The 13,994-nt window shown below is 37.6% G+C and overlaps 1 protein-coding gene across 16 annotated transcripts in view; it reads left to right on the forward strand.

Moving 5' to 3' along the window:
- Window positions 1-722: 722 nt before the first annotated feature.
- EXOC7 (exocyst complex component 7) overlaps window positions 723-13,994 on the forward strand; it is a 40,817-nt gene continuing 27,545 nt past the window's right edge. For 8 of the 16 annotated variants that reach the window (XM_087955754.1, XM_087955756.1, XM_087955755.1 and 5 more), the window contains exons 1-6: window positions 723-889; window positions 3,072-3,137; window positions 3,512-3,696; window positions 4,576-4,681; window positions 5,916-6,138; window positions 12,475-12,642. In XM_087955754.1, the coding sequence (XP_087811880.1) occupies window positions 830-889; window positions 3,072-3,137; window positions 3,512-3,696; window positions 4,576-4,681; window positions 5,916-6,138; window positions 12,475-12,642 (808 nt within the window). In that variant the 5' untranslated portion in view covers window positions 723-829. Of the gene's footprint in view, window positions 1,358-2,400; window positions 2,600-3,071; window positions 3,138-3,511; window positions 3,697-4,575; window positions 4,682-5,915; window positions 6,139-12,474; window positions 12,643-13,994 lie in introns of those variants that run through there. The other 8 variants (XM_087955758.1, XM_026667506.2, XM_087955763.1 and 5 more) reach the window with 5 other exon arrangements.

Consider the following 13,994-nt stretch of genomic DNA (forward strand, 5'->3'; position numbering starts at 1 on the left):
ACTAAATGAACTGATGTTGCCCAGACTCCACCCCGCAAGGGATTATGGGGTTGTTAAAAGAAGATGACTAAATGAACTGATGTAAGTTGAGGACTACCAGTACTAATTGCAAGTCAGATTCATCTGAAAGCAACTTCCAATAAATTCAGTAGGAATTACATCTGAGTAGACCCACTTAAGCACTTGCTAGAATTGGCTGATAGATGCTCATAAACTCCCATTGTGAGTGGTTTTCAAGCAATGACAGGTTGTCCCAAAGGTGCTTTTTCAAGAGACAACTGGACTTTGTTTTTTCTTTGAAGACGTTTTGCTTCTCATCCAAGAAGCTGCTTCAGCTCTGACAGGATGGTGGGGAATGAAAGGGTTTATATTCCTAGTAGACAGCTGGTCATTTGCATCATTCTAGTGGGTCCTTGAAGAACTTGGAGGTTTATCTATAACCATCATGTGGTGGATGACAGAGCATCTCTACAGACTTTCAGCAACGACGGGCTATAATTAAGTAGCGGCGAGCCAGGTATGACACAGAGATAGAGCTCCTCCCACTTCTAGACAACCCCGCGTTGGCGTCCAAAAGTGAGCCGCCTTAAAGGCTTCTCCAAAATGGCCGATGTTTCAGAGAGGAGACGCCGGCATGGGCATGCGCACGTCGCGGCTCCGCCCAATTACACTGCGCATGCTCGGTTGGCTCCAGAGAGCCGCTCCCAGCATGGCAGCCCTTCAATAACAGAGGGGCGGGGAATGAGGCGGACGTGGAAGAGTTGACAGGAGCGCGAAGGAGGTGCCGGCCTTGTCTGTCACTGATTCCCGGGGTCGGTCGGGTTTCAGGATGATTCCCACGGAAGAGGCGTCCGCCCGGCGGAGGGAAATAGAAGAAAAGCTCAAGCAGGTGGGCGGGTGGTACTTCTTCTATCCCGGCTCTTCGGAGACTCTCCCCGTCCGGGCTTGGCCTTTTCGTATTTCCCTGTCGCACCCCCGGGCGCTGCCTTGAAATCTGGCGCCGGGGTCTTGGGGTCCCTCCAAGGCACTGGGGAAACCCTCCGCCTCTCGTGGCGAGATTAGTAGCAGCACCCTGTCCCGTCAACTCACCAATCACTTCTTGGCTCAGGACTTGGGAAGAGGGTGGTTATATGGGGCTGGTTTGTGTCAGTGTGCTGTATAAACTCAGAAAAGGGACTTAACAATGGTGAATTCAATACTGATCCAAGAAGGATGATGTCTCTCTCTACCAGTTAAAAAATTGGGCTTACAAGTTCTTCCTGTAGTGGCCTCTCTTTAAATAAGAGCCATCCCTGCAGAATGACTTAAGGATGCACTGAAATAGGACAAGTGACACTTATGCTTGGATGATTTAAAGGTGGGTTTTTCCCCCCTTTTCAATCTGCAGGTAAAACGAAGCAGAGTGTTGGGGATGGCAAAATGCAAGCCAGTGTGGTGCAGTTGTTAAGGCATCAGGCTAGAAAGTGGGAGACTTTGAATTCAAGTCTCCCTTTAGCCATGAGAGCCAGCTGAGCGACTTTTGTGTATTAGATATGTTCACCGCCTTGAGCTGTTTGTAATAATATAGATGGGATACAAATAAATAAAAGAGGATGATTTTAAAGGAATCAGGGTGATGGCAAGATGGAAGGCTTTTCAAGATGCCATTTTAATATCACTGGATCACAAAAAGGTGGCAAATCTACTAGTGGGACAATATGTTAGCAGCATTACGTTGCTATGTTTAAACATTAGATTATAGAATAAAATACAAAAGCAAATAGGAATACACAGTGGGAGGGAAAGGGGGAAAGAAGAAAGTGAGGGGGGACGGGAAAAGAAAAAAAACATTGCTGTATTGCTATGCAATGTAAGAAAATGTTGCTCTGGAATAATGTTTTGACAACACCAGTGTCAAAACACCAGTGCCTTGACTGTCCCACAAAATTCTTTGCTGTCCTCTGAGTGATTGAATGAAACCACGTCAGAAGTCATTTAGAGTGAAGTGCTGTTGAAATACAGCCCATTTGTATTTTGTCACTAACTTCAGAGAGGTGGTTGATACTTTTGAACCTGAGTTTGCTAGTTTGACAGTGAATGAAATTTAATCTGAATAAGATAAAAGTTCTGTTTGTTGACAGAATATGTGATCAATATGTCTTGGAAGGAATTGCATTCTACTTGAAAGGTCAAATTAGCACAATGCTTCTTGATAATAAGCTGTCCCTGCATCTTTAGATGGTGGTTATGAAGGTGATATTACTGCCAAATATATGTTAAGAATGACAACTACAGTAAACAGTGTGAATATACCTCATTAAGACTATTGAAGCGCATTGTTGGCAAGGCTATCTTTGATGAGAATAATTTCAGTTGATTTAAAATGTGGCAGCTAATATTGTTAACTGGTATAACTGGTTTCAGTTGTTTTTCAGGTTCAGTTCCAGTGTCAGTCTTAATTTTTAAACCTCTACAATGATTTGGACTTGGGTTAACAAGATTGACCTGTTTCATTACAAAGATGCCTGATTTGTGGAAAAGCCATTTTGAGAGTATCCTCATTTACAGAGATCTATATGTGGAGATCCATAGAAAAGGGTTCTTCTATATCAATTCCTAAGTATAGAATGCTTCTCCTTCCAAGCTGTAATTTGTGCTAGCTTTTTTTTTTTAACTTCTTAAAAAAAATAAGCTTGCCAACTTCTCCAGAATGTTGGGAATCACCTTCTGATACCTTCAGGGTATCAGAAACAGCTTCTTTTGATAGAGGAGTATGCTTAGTTCTTCTGTTCACCTGTATCCCCTCCCAAAGTTATAAAGAGAACTTGTTAATTTATAAATGATTATTTTAAAATTATATTCATATACAGTAGATTCAGGGTGTAATTTAGCTAGTATACTCTGATGTGATATTTAAAATAAAAGCATGCTAATCAACAGCCATACTGGTGGCCAAGTGATAAGAATTTCTACTTTCCCTCTGAATAGTGTTACATTGTTTGACGATTAAATATTGATGGGAACTTACATTAATTTTATATTCTGAAATTATTTGGGTGATTGTATGCTTTTTTTTCTTTTTGTAACATTAGGAAGAAGAAACATTGTCTTTCATTAGAGAGAGTTTAGAAAAAAGTGATCAGCTCACAAGAAATATGGTAAGGTTATATCATTTATGCTTTTTGGTGCAATCTGAAATCATCCCAATAAGCTTCTCTCACATTTCATCTTGACAGAGTTTCATGGCTTCAGTGTAATGCAAGTTTTGATCTTTCCCTGTTTTTGTTGTGAATATTGTCTGATGAAAGTCTCAAACCTTGATAATAATTCCAGAATGTTAGTTGACCCATCAATATCATTTGCTGTCATAAAGCATATTGACATTTTCTAGCATGACTACTTTATATGTACATTTTGATTTCTATTGTTTTATTTGATAGAACTGCAAAGTAAAAGATAGTAGTGAAAATGATTGAAGAAAATGGCCGCAGTTGCCTATAACTGATTTTTTTTCTGACTTTTTTTTGCTTAGGTTTCAATACTTTCATCCTTTGAAAGCCGTTTGATGAAGCTGGAGAACTCAATTATCCCTGTACATAAACAAACTGAAAATCTTCAGCGTCTTCAGGAGAACGTAGAGAAAACTCTCTTTTGTTTGGATCACATTATAAGTTACTACCATGTAGCAAAGGACACAGAGAAGATAATAAAGGAAGGGTAAGTTGATACACAATAACCTTGCTCTTTTTGAAATGTTCATGTTTCTTCCAAATGGAATTATTTCACTTGTTTTGAAAAGTGACTGAATCAAAACAATATTTTCCAATATATAAGCTCCCCTGAGATGTGGATTTTTAGCCAGCATATCTATTCTTAAGAATTCTGGAAGTTGAACTCCATATATCTAGAAATTGCCAATGTGAGAAAACACTGCAATGAAATAGAGCAAAATAGTCAGAAAAATCCTAACAAAATAAATGGGATAAATAAATAAATGCCGATAGTCAGCATCATTTTTATTCTCCAAGGATGCCTTTGCATAGGTTACAGAAGTATTCTTAGAAAATCACAATGGAAGGTTGTGAGCAACTGCTGTATTTGGTAGTGAATGTACGTGCTTAGCACAGAACACCTTTGGGATCTTGATGTAAACAATAAGCAGTCTTGCCTGTTTGCCTTCTGATACAGGAAAGCTTTGTGTCTGGCCATGTCCATTGTGGCAATCATTTTGTGATAGCTCTTATACTATCAAATGAATTGCCACATGTAGTTGGGGATATGTAGTATATAAATGAACAAAGTAAATAAAAAACATAACCCCTGTCAAAAAATGTCCATTCCCTTTCTTATATCTCTACCAGTTACCTATGCCAGTGTTTCAAAGTGAACTTGCCAACTAAAGCTTCTGAACTAGCAGTTAATGGTAACCAAAGGTCCTGTTCTGGTTAATGACAGCAGGCTTTCCAGAGGGGGAATAAACATTATTTTCTAGTCTCCAGGGGAAAATGATTTTTAAAAACCCTTTATACTGTATAACTTTGTAGCAATCAGTTGCCTGATGACCTTTCTTCCTGAACCACTTTTTTTTCATTATAGTCCTACAGGGAGATTGGAAGAATATTTAGGCTGCATGGCTAAAATCCAGAAGGCTGTGGAATATTTTCAAGATAACAATCCTGATAGTCCAGAACTCAATAGAGTGGTATGTAATGTGTCTGAATATGAACATAAATGACTCCTGCCAAACCACTGTTCCAAATGCAGACAGTTCATGTTTGCCCACAAGCCCTAACCACCTTCAAATCAAAGCAGGTTTAGGGTAGTGGTGTCCATGCTTCTGACTCCGAAACATGCCAATCATTTCAATCGAACAGAGCCAGTCACTGAGCAGAGAAAAGTTCACATTGGCCAATTGCTTAATTTAATTTCCCTCAGAGAGTCTCCACTTTGGGAATTAATTTTCCTTTCTTCATAGAAAAAGAAGGAAACAATATTTCTCTCTCTCCCTCCCTCCCTCCCTCTCCCTCCCTCTCCCTGTCTCTCTCTCTCTCACACACACACACCCTCTCGCCCTCTCTCTGTCTCTCTCTCACCGGCCATTCATTTCTTCACAAGTATTTGTAAGCTTATATTGAAGGAAGGGGGACTTGTAAAGCAGGATTTTGAGGCAGTAACAACTCACTAAGAAGCCTTCTCAGTGTGATGCCTAGTTTTCTTACAAAGGTATTATCCATAGACTCAAACTTACTGAAAATTTCATGCTGACAGAGCTGCACTCAACTGGATTGAGTGAAAGGGAACTAGGATCGCAACTGGCAGTCAATCTGATGAGAAAGAAAATATCCATGACTGTGATGTGATTTTGTAAGAACACAGATTTCATCTGTATTTGAAGTAAGGGAAGAGGGAAAAACTGGCTTTCCCAGGGTTGAAAAGGAACTACGTGTTTGCGTTTTGAAACAGATCACTAGTTGATTGCCTTGATATCTTGTGACCTTTGGTGATTTGTGTTTAGTTGAGACACAGTAAAATCATTTGAGGATGGAGTTACATTTTTATTTCTTGCCTTGTTTTCTTCAATGAGAAACAAATATTTGTGAGTCAGAATGTCTGAATGTCATGGTCCAGAAGAGCATAATTGCAAATTCAGTGTTTGTGTCCTTTAAAATGGGGCCATTACTCAACTTTCATTTTTTTCCCCAAACCTTAAGATGTTGTTTTAAAGTTGAGACACCAAAGCTTTTTAAATAGGAACTATTGCTGAACTTCATGCAGTGTTTGGGTTAAACAAAAAAAATTTTGATACCCTTTCCGTGTTTTTGTGGTTTGGGATCATGTTTGTGATTTGGGCAACCATATAAATAACCTGTTATTTTATCACCTTCAGACTATAATATATAGCTCTAATCTTTTTTTATTTGTGTTACCTCATCCAGAAATTGCTTTTTGAGAGGGGGAAGGAATCGTTGGAATCTGAATTTCGTAGCCTTATGACCCGAAATTCTAAACCAGTTATACCAATCCTTATCCTGGATCTTATCACTTTGGATGATGACTTAAAGACTCAAGAAGATGTGTCTTTAGAACACCTTCCTGAGAGTGTCCTACAGGACATTGTCCGTATTTCTGGTTGGCTAGTGGAGTATGGAAGGAATCATGGTAAGTTGATTTAGGGATTGCCTATGTTCTGAGTTTTTGCCTGGCCAATGTTAGTTTGCAAGGCTTTTATTATGGCCTTAAGTTTTGCCTTCCTATTTCTGTGTTGAATGATTTTATCTTGTTCTCTGTTTTATTACATTATTTTGATTTTAGCCATTTTGGCTGTTTTATGAATTGCTTTCAGGACAGTGCACAACCAAGTAAAATTCACATTTCCGCTGAGCCAGCAATGGCCCTAATGTACTTCAGTGAGACATAAAATAAGTGCCCTTTTGCCTCTGCGCTCTTCAGATTCCTGAATAATTTAGTTCTCACGCGTGTTTAAATTTATGGCACAAAAATATGTTTAAAAAGTATGCTAAGAAGCAAGTCATAGGGAGTAAATTAGAAGTCTGGATTATTAAGTGTAAAAAATGAATAGACTGTGGCATATATTCCCTATATAAAGAAATAATATATTCCGTATTCAGTATCTGGAATGTATTATTTATTTATTTTTCCCAAAAGTTTCATGTCAAAAATTGAGGGATGTTAGTTAGATATCAGGGTTGGGCTCAGTTGGAATGTTAGTTAGATATCATAGAGTTGGGGACTACATGAACAAATATTCTTCATCTTAACCAGCCTCTAATAATAGCTTATAATTCTTCCATGGTCAGCTCTATAATTTCTGTGATATTATCTGTCTACCTGTTGTCTTCCCTTTCTCCTTCATTCAATTTTGCAAAGCTCAGCCACTTTTTCTAGTCTCATCTGCCTCTCACATCATATGTACAAAGTACAGGTAGTCCTCAACTTACAACAGTTCATTTAGTGACTATTCAAAATTACAACGGCCCTGGAAAAAGTGACTTAAGACCATTTTTCATACTTATGACCATCGCAGCATCCCCATGATCAAGTGATTTACATTTGGATGCTTGACAACTGGTTCATATTTATGTCGGTTGCAGGGTCCTGGGGTCATGTGATCACCTTTGCGACCTTTTGACAAGCAAAGGCAATGGAGAAGCCATTTCACTTAACAACCGTGTTACTAACTTAACAACTGCAGTGATTCACTTAATAAATGTGGGAAGAAAAGTTATTAAATGGGGCAAAACTCACTTAATGAATTTCTCACTTAGCAACATAAATTGTGATCGTAAGTCAAGGACTACCTGTATGTCAGTTTTTATTTGCTGATCAATGCAATCAGTTTTTGGTTCCATTAGTTTGAATTAAAGTTCCAACAAGTGTTAGAGTGGTTCCTAATGGTATAATCTAAAATGGCACAGTATGTGCAGAAGACTCCTGTATTTTTTGCTGATTTTTCTTTAAAATAGCTGATGTAGTTAAAAAATTTTATAGTATTTGTTGCCCGAGCTACCATTGTGAACTGAGAGTAACTGGCCCAAAGTCACCCAGCTGCCTTTCATGCCCTAAGTGAGAAAAGAATTCAGGCTCCTAGTTTCCTTGCCTGGTGCCGTAACCTCTGCACCAAGTGGCTGTCTGAGTTGATGACATAAAATTCCCAAATTTTCAGTTGAGAATACTTCCAAAGGAACTGATCAGAAGAGTCTTCCACATGCTTGAAAGATATACAAGCATGTCTCTGAATTATGGCCCTAAGTCTTTTGAATATGTACAATACCCGTTTGTCAAAAAAAATGTGTGGCTTCATGAATTTTAAGTAGAAATTCAAGTATTAGAAAAAGTTTTTTTCCCATCTAAGTCCTGCTGAAGCCAGGAGACTATTAGCTTGCTATATGATACTACCTTTTAGCATCTGGCAAAGCTTATTCTCTTATTCTGGTCAAAGCTTTTATCCATAAGTATCTAATTTTAATGTACCAATCAGAATGCTTACATTTTTTGAAGTCTAGAAATTGATTTGAACTGGTTCAGATTCCACATGTGGATTTTTTTTTTGCTGAACTGAAGCTACTTTGACTTTTAACATTGCCTGGACAAGGAAAGCAATTGGCTGTGTACATAGATTACTGTGGTTCTAAGCATGGCACCAAAACCTACTATTTGAACTGGCTATATATATTGTCATGCTGTTTTTCACTTTCAGTGTAAACATATAAGTGACTTATCCAGAAGATTAGTAGGATAAAAGAGATGAAAAGTGTAAAATAATCTGATTTTTAAAAGGCAGATTGTGTGCCAAATGAGAGTAAGTGTTCCAGAACTTAAACATATTTTTTCAAAAGAAAAGATATTTTGAAAGAGGAATTCTACTCTGAAGAAACCACCTTAGCCTATTCTCATTGAATGATTTTGGGCCAGTCACTCTCTCCCAGCCCAACTTATTTTACAAATTGGTTGAAGTGGTAAAAAGAGAGAGAAGAGAGAGAGAGAGAGAGAGAGAGAGAGAGAGAGAGAGAGAACTGAGTTTGCTGCTTTGAGTTCTTGAATGAAGAGATCTAACAAATAAGTAAAAGTTACTTAACTCTTTCTTCTTTTTCCGTTCTAAATTTCCTTTCTTAAGACTTTTATATTTTCTTTTATAAACACAATGGGTGAATACACACATAATTTGAAGCGTTTGGTCCCTAGTATGATACCTATATGTGCAGAAATGCCTGGCAATATCTATCAAACTTCCTGTCTTTCTTGAATGTATTTTTAATCATTTTAATTAAAATAGCAAATGGGAAAAGAGCATGGTGAAATAAGCATCAGCTTCAAGCACAAATGTTAATTTCCAAGCTCCCACAATTATTGTAAAGATATTAATTTGTTGATATTTTTTAATTACCCATGCTCAACATAGCAACCATTTTGAAAAGGGTTTTATAACTCTCAAAACTCTACTGGGTCAAAGATGTTTGAGTAATCCTGTGCTGGATTATAAATCTTAGTTACAGTGGTTGGATCCACAAAACAAATTAGATTAAACCAAATAACTTTATGGCTTGGAAATGCATGAACTCCAGTAACTGCTAGAATTGCGCAGCATTCCCCTGCATGTAATTTTTAGCTGGCTTTAAATTCTAATTTGGATTTTAAAAAATGCTCAAGACATTTATTTATTGAACAGAAATTAAACTAATACCAAAATGCAGATGATTTAAAATGTGACACGAGAAGAAATGCTCATTTTAGCTTCAGCCTCTTTTGCATTGCCTATGCTAACCGGGTTTGGGGGGGGGGAGGGGGGGATGATTATAGTTCAGAAGTTCCTATCAAAATCAAAGAAATCTTTCATTGTTTCCTTTTTTTCTAGAATAATAGTAGAAATAATACATTATTTTTGCTAGCAGAAATAATTTATTTGCTTCTTCTGGGCACCTCCATGAGCTTTGCATGCTTTCTTGATATCAGCCACTTACCTTTCTCTGTCCTCAGCAGTCCAGCAACAAGAACCACAGGAACAGTTGATATCTTCAAGTCCAGTCTGGAGTGAGTAGGAGAGGGGGAAGCCTGGGAAGTTGGGAATTTCTTGGAGAAAATAGGAAGGAGTAAATGGAAGAGGATTAAGATCCCCAGAGCAGTTTTCTACCTTTGCAAACTCCAGCTTTTTGGGACTGTGGTTTTCAAAATTCTCAGCCCGGAGGGGCTTTTGGGGAATTGCAGCCACAACACACCTGGGGAACACACAAACTGGGGAAGGTTGTTTCGAATATAGATGAAGGTGGGAAGTGAGGGGCAGGAAGAAACACTGTTAGGCATTTCTGGTTATAGTAGGAAAAACACAAAATGAAAGGATAAGATTATTTCTCACTGGTGAATCTTCATGTGTTTTATGTGTGAAACGAACTGTGTTTTCTTGAAAACTCTGTATTATATGGTAAGGGGACCGTTTGCATGGAGTTAACTCTGTAAATTATTTGACCACATTGGCGTTGTTTGAGCCCCGTTCATGTGAAAAGCTATAGAATAAGAAAAATGGTAAAACTTCCCAGTTTATTTCTATATTAACAATCCTTTTCTTAAGATTGTTTCTTATTGATAACCCAGGGCTACTTAACTTCACTCAGTACAAATGCTCCCCTCCCCTGGGCAATGCTGATGTCATTGGCTAATCCTTTCAACCCGGAAGCGCCTTAAACAGCGCTTCTGACCCAAATGGGATGGGGCTCAATACAAATTAGCAGACGCTCTAGTATATCAATTACAAATGACATAAGTTTAAATCCAGATTAACTTTCCATGGAAATTAATTAAATTTTAATTGTCACTAAGATGTCCAATTGATTTCACATAAAGCAGACTTGTGAGTAGAGCAGTCCATTGCCAATTCAGGTTTCTCGTCTTTTTCTTTATAATTCTATTTTGACATCAGGCTGTGAAACAAAAAGCACGTAGAGTTGTATCCTTTTATTTTGAAAAATCACATCATATCCTAAAATGCTTAGTTTGGCACATTTTGGAGCGGGGCAGATTCAAGAATTGAAATGCATAGAAGAAACAAACCGCAGGCAAATGGAATTAAATGTTGGAGAGAAGAGGCCATGACATTACAGTACTCCCAAGTAGTTGCCTTCTAGATTTGTTTTGGGTTGCAGAGAGGAAAGCTAAGGGGATCATTATATATTTTCTTTAAAATATTGTAAAATCATTTCAAAAATTGAACATCATTTCAGGGATCGGCCTACAATTGAAGCCACAATTTTGGATACAAGTCATGACAATCGTAAAGGGGTTGCTATATGACCCCCACCACCACCTCCACAATTTTATGACCTTTTTTGGGATGGGCATTAAGCAAATGTGATGATTACAAAGTGAACATGATAGTCATAAAGTGAACATGGTCATTAAGCAAACCCATTATGGGGCTTTTTCCCCCCTCTGGAAACCAGAAATAAATGCCACTTTCCTGCAAAAATCTCACAAATCGCATTTATGTGACTTCAGAATGCTACAAATGGTTATAAAGGTACACAAATTGCTAAATGCCCCAAATGCAGTCACATGACTGCAGGGGGAGGAACTTTGAATTTAGGTAGTAAGTCCTTTTTTCAGGGTCTCTCATAATTTCAAAAAGTCACTAAGTGATGAGTCATAAACAGTCACTAAGTGATAGGTCATACCTGTAATACCTGGGAATTTGTCCTCACACTCATCCCTTGGCCTACAGTCTTCAGTTTTTGCAGTGTGTGGTTTGTTTGTTTTTAAATGACGGTTTTAAGTACACAATTCTCATATCTTCTAATGCTTGAAGTTGTGATTGATTTGGCTAAATTTAACTTGAGAACTTCGGTTCTCAAACAGGAAACTTTAATTTGGCTGTAGGTGATTGTTGTGGTGGTTCTGTCATGCAACTGAATGAATTCAGGTTAATCCCGGAGATAGCCCCATGCCTTTTGTTTCTAATTGTTGACTGCCTCCCTTGCTACCTAGCTGAAAGGAGCCCCTTTAAGCATTCTGACAGGCCTCTTTTGGGTGACTTGGTTTGTCTTCATTTTCTTTGCGGTACAGGTTTTAACTGCCTGTGTGAGGAGAAGCAGCCACCTGCAGGAGTCCAGAAAGGAAGCCTAAGGAACAGAGCCATTTCTCACACCAGCATAGCTTCTAGGGAGAACTTTGTAGAGCGAGCATTCAGAGAATTAGAGCACAGCTCTAGTAAGGGTAGGAGACTGAAATTTAGAAGGCATAAGGGAATTCTGGAGAAGGAAAAATTAATTCTGCATGCTTTGAAAACTGTTTGTTGGTATTTCTCATGTAAGTGTGTAAGGCTTGGCTTCTGAAAGGATTGCTGAATTGCTTCTTCCAACATCCCAGATTGTTAGCTATATATTGTTTAGTGCTACTGGGATTTATAGTTCAGCAACATCTGGAGAGCTGCACATTGTGTACCCTTGCATAAGTCACCTTTGGCAGTGGCAACTGTACTAAAGTCAACGTGTTTTGTTTTTTTAAAGCAAAAATGTTTAGTCTTGAACTGATTGATCTAATTTTAAATATAGTGCCTTTTACAAATTGATTTTTGCTAACTTTTTATTTTATAGTCAAGCTTCATAGATATTGTTTACTTCAAATGGATATTGCAGTGTAATGACATTTTCTTTTTTCTTTTCTTTTTTTCTTATGTATAAAGCAATGCATTTTATAAATAGACATTTCCTAAGCAAAAAAAATATTTTTAATATTTATATGAATATATATATATATATATATATATATATATATATATATATATATATATATATATATATATATATATATATACGTATTTTAAAAACATGAAACAGTTTGACAGTGTGGTTTCTTTTTCCAATAAGCATAATCTCATCAACTGAAACTGATGAGCAATTTTTCTGTTATATTATTGTGCTGTCAGTGTTTTGGAGCACTAACAAAAACAAAGCCTGCTTTGTAATATGCATTATTTTTTTTTTCTAGACTTCATGAATGTTTACTACCAGATCCGTTCCAGCCAGTTGGACCGCTCTATCAAGGGCTTGAAGGAGCATTTTCGTAAGAATAGTTCTTCCTCGGGCATACCGTACTCTCCTGCAGTTCAGAACAAGAGGAAAGACACACCCACCAAAAAACCAATAAAAAGGCCAGGTTAGTCTGAAATTTCAGATTATAATTTCTGTGTAATTTTCTTGGAAAATCAAAGCCAGAGCATTTTACTTGCTTTTTAATCAGTGTAGTTTGAGGAGAAAAAAATCACTTTGTTTTCGGGTTAGTATTTGATCCCAGGTTATTTGTTTATAAAGGGTTGGTAGATTGCTTAAAGTTCCAAGTAAATCTGGAGATCTTACAAAAAAATAATAACAGGCAAATGGTGGGAGGTAGGAATGTAATTCCTTGTAATAGTGCTGGTCTAAGGCTAAAATATTACACCCATCCCACAACAGCACCCTCTTTATCTTTTCCTATGGTGTCCTGTCCGTCCGTCAAGGTTTCCTTACACCAGGTATCTCTATCCAGAGGCTTAGTTGCGGAATGGCTCCTATACATGACTATTCATCGATTCATAATGGATGTGGCTAATCACAAAGCACTGATTTCACTGAAAGGCAAAGCAGGGAAGCTAAATAACTGGATATTAATTGCCCAACTGGAAGGAAGTATCTAGGTGACCTTGGCTGACGTCCAAAAGCTGTACATGGCCAGGCCTGATTTATATTGGCATTACTAACCACTGGGGCATACAGAGCTTAGTTTAGGCAGACAAAACCCAAAATCCACATCTCCAAAGAAATTAATGTCAATCCTTTTCTGTCTTGTGGCCAAGAAAATTGTATGAATCGGCAGAAGTCAAGCTTCACTTGAAAGAGATTTCACTTTTCAGATTCGAAGTCTGAATGCAAGATGGAAATGAAATCTGATCTATAATATAACCAAATAGCCTATGGAACCAGTATCTTTCTCATAATCCACATTCTCAGTTGATACAAAGTCTGCTCATTCATTCGCTCATTCCACTCTTCCTTTTAGAATCCTCTCTGCCAAGCTCACTCTTCTCTTCTTTACTATTCATTTCTCCTGCCATGTTGCCCACAGATACATACAAACCCATATCCTCCCCTCTCACCTCAAATAATTTCATGATTCTCTTCAGCCCTCCTTTACTTTATCTTCCAGTCTCAGCCCTGTCTGTATCAGGCCTCTCCCATCATTGTGATGATCTAAATACATTGTACAGTGGCATCTATTCTCTTTGTAAGATTTTTTTCTCTATAATTAATCGTTGGAGCAAGGAATTTAATTTTACTAGCTTCTGAAATGTAACATTTAATTTTTAATTTATTTTTAGTTATGCATTTAAAAAAACCAATCTCTTTAGGTCTATTTTTCTGAGTGTTGATTTTTATTAAGATTCTCTTATTTTTTAGCTGCTCTAGGGTAGATCGCTTCATATAATTAATTTAGAGCATAGCTGATAGTTAAATAGAAATGATAAGTATTAG

This window comes from Notechis scutatus, chromosome 2 (genome assembly GCF_049901735.1).
Source record: "Notechis scutatus isolate UNSWTSFEM ecotype Mainland chromosome 2, rNotScu1.2, whole genome shotgun sequence".
Classification (NCBI taxonomy): domain Eukaryota; kingdom Metazoa; phylum Chordata; class Lepidosauria; order Squamata; family Elapidae; genus Notechis; species Notechis scutatus.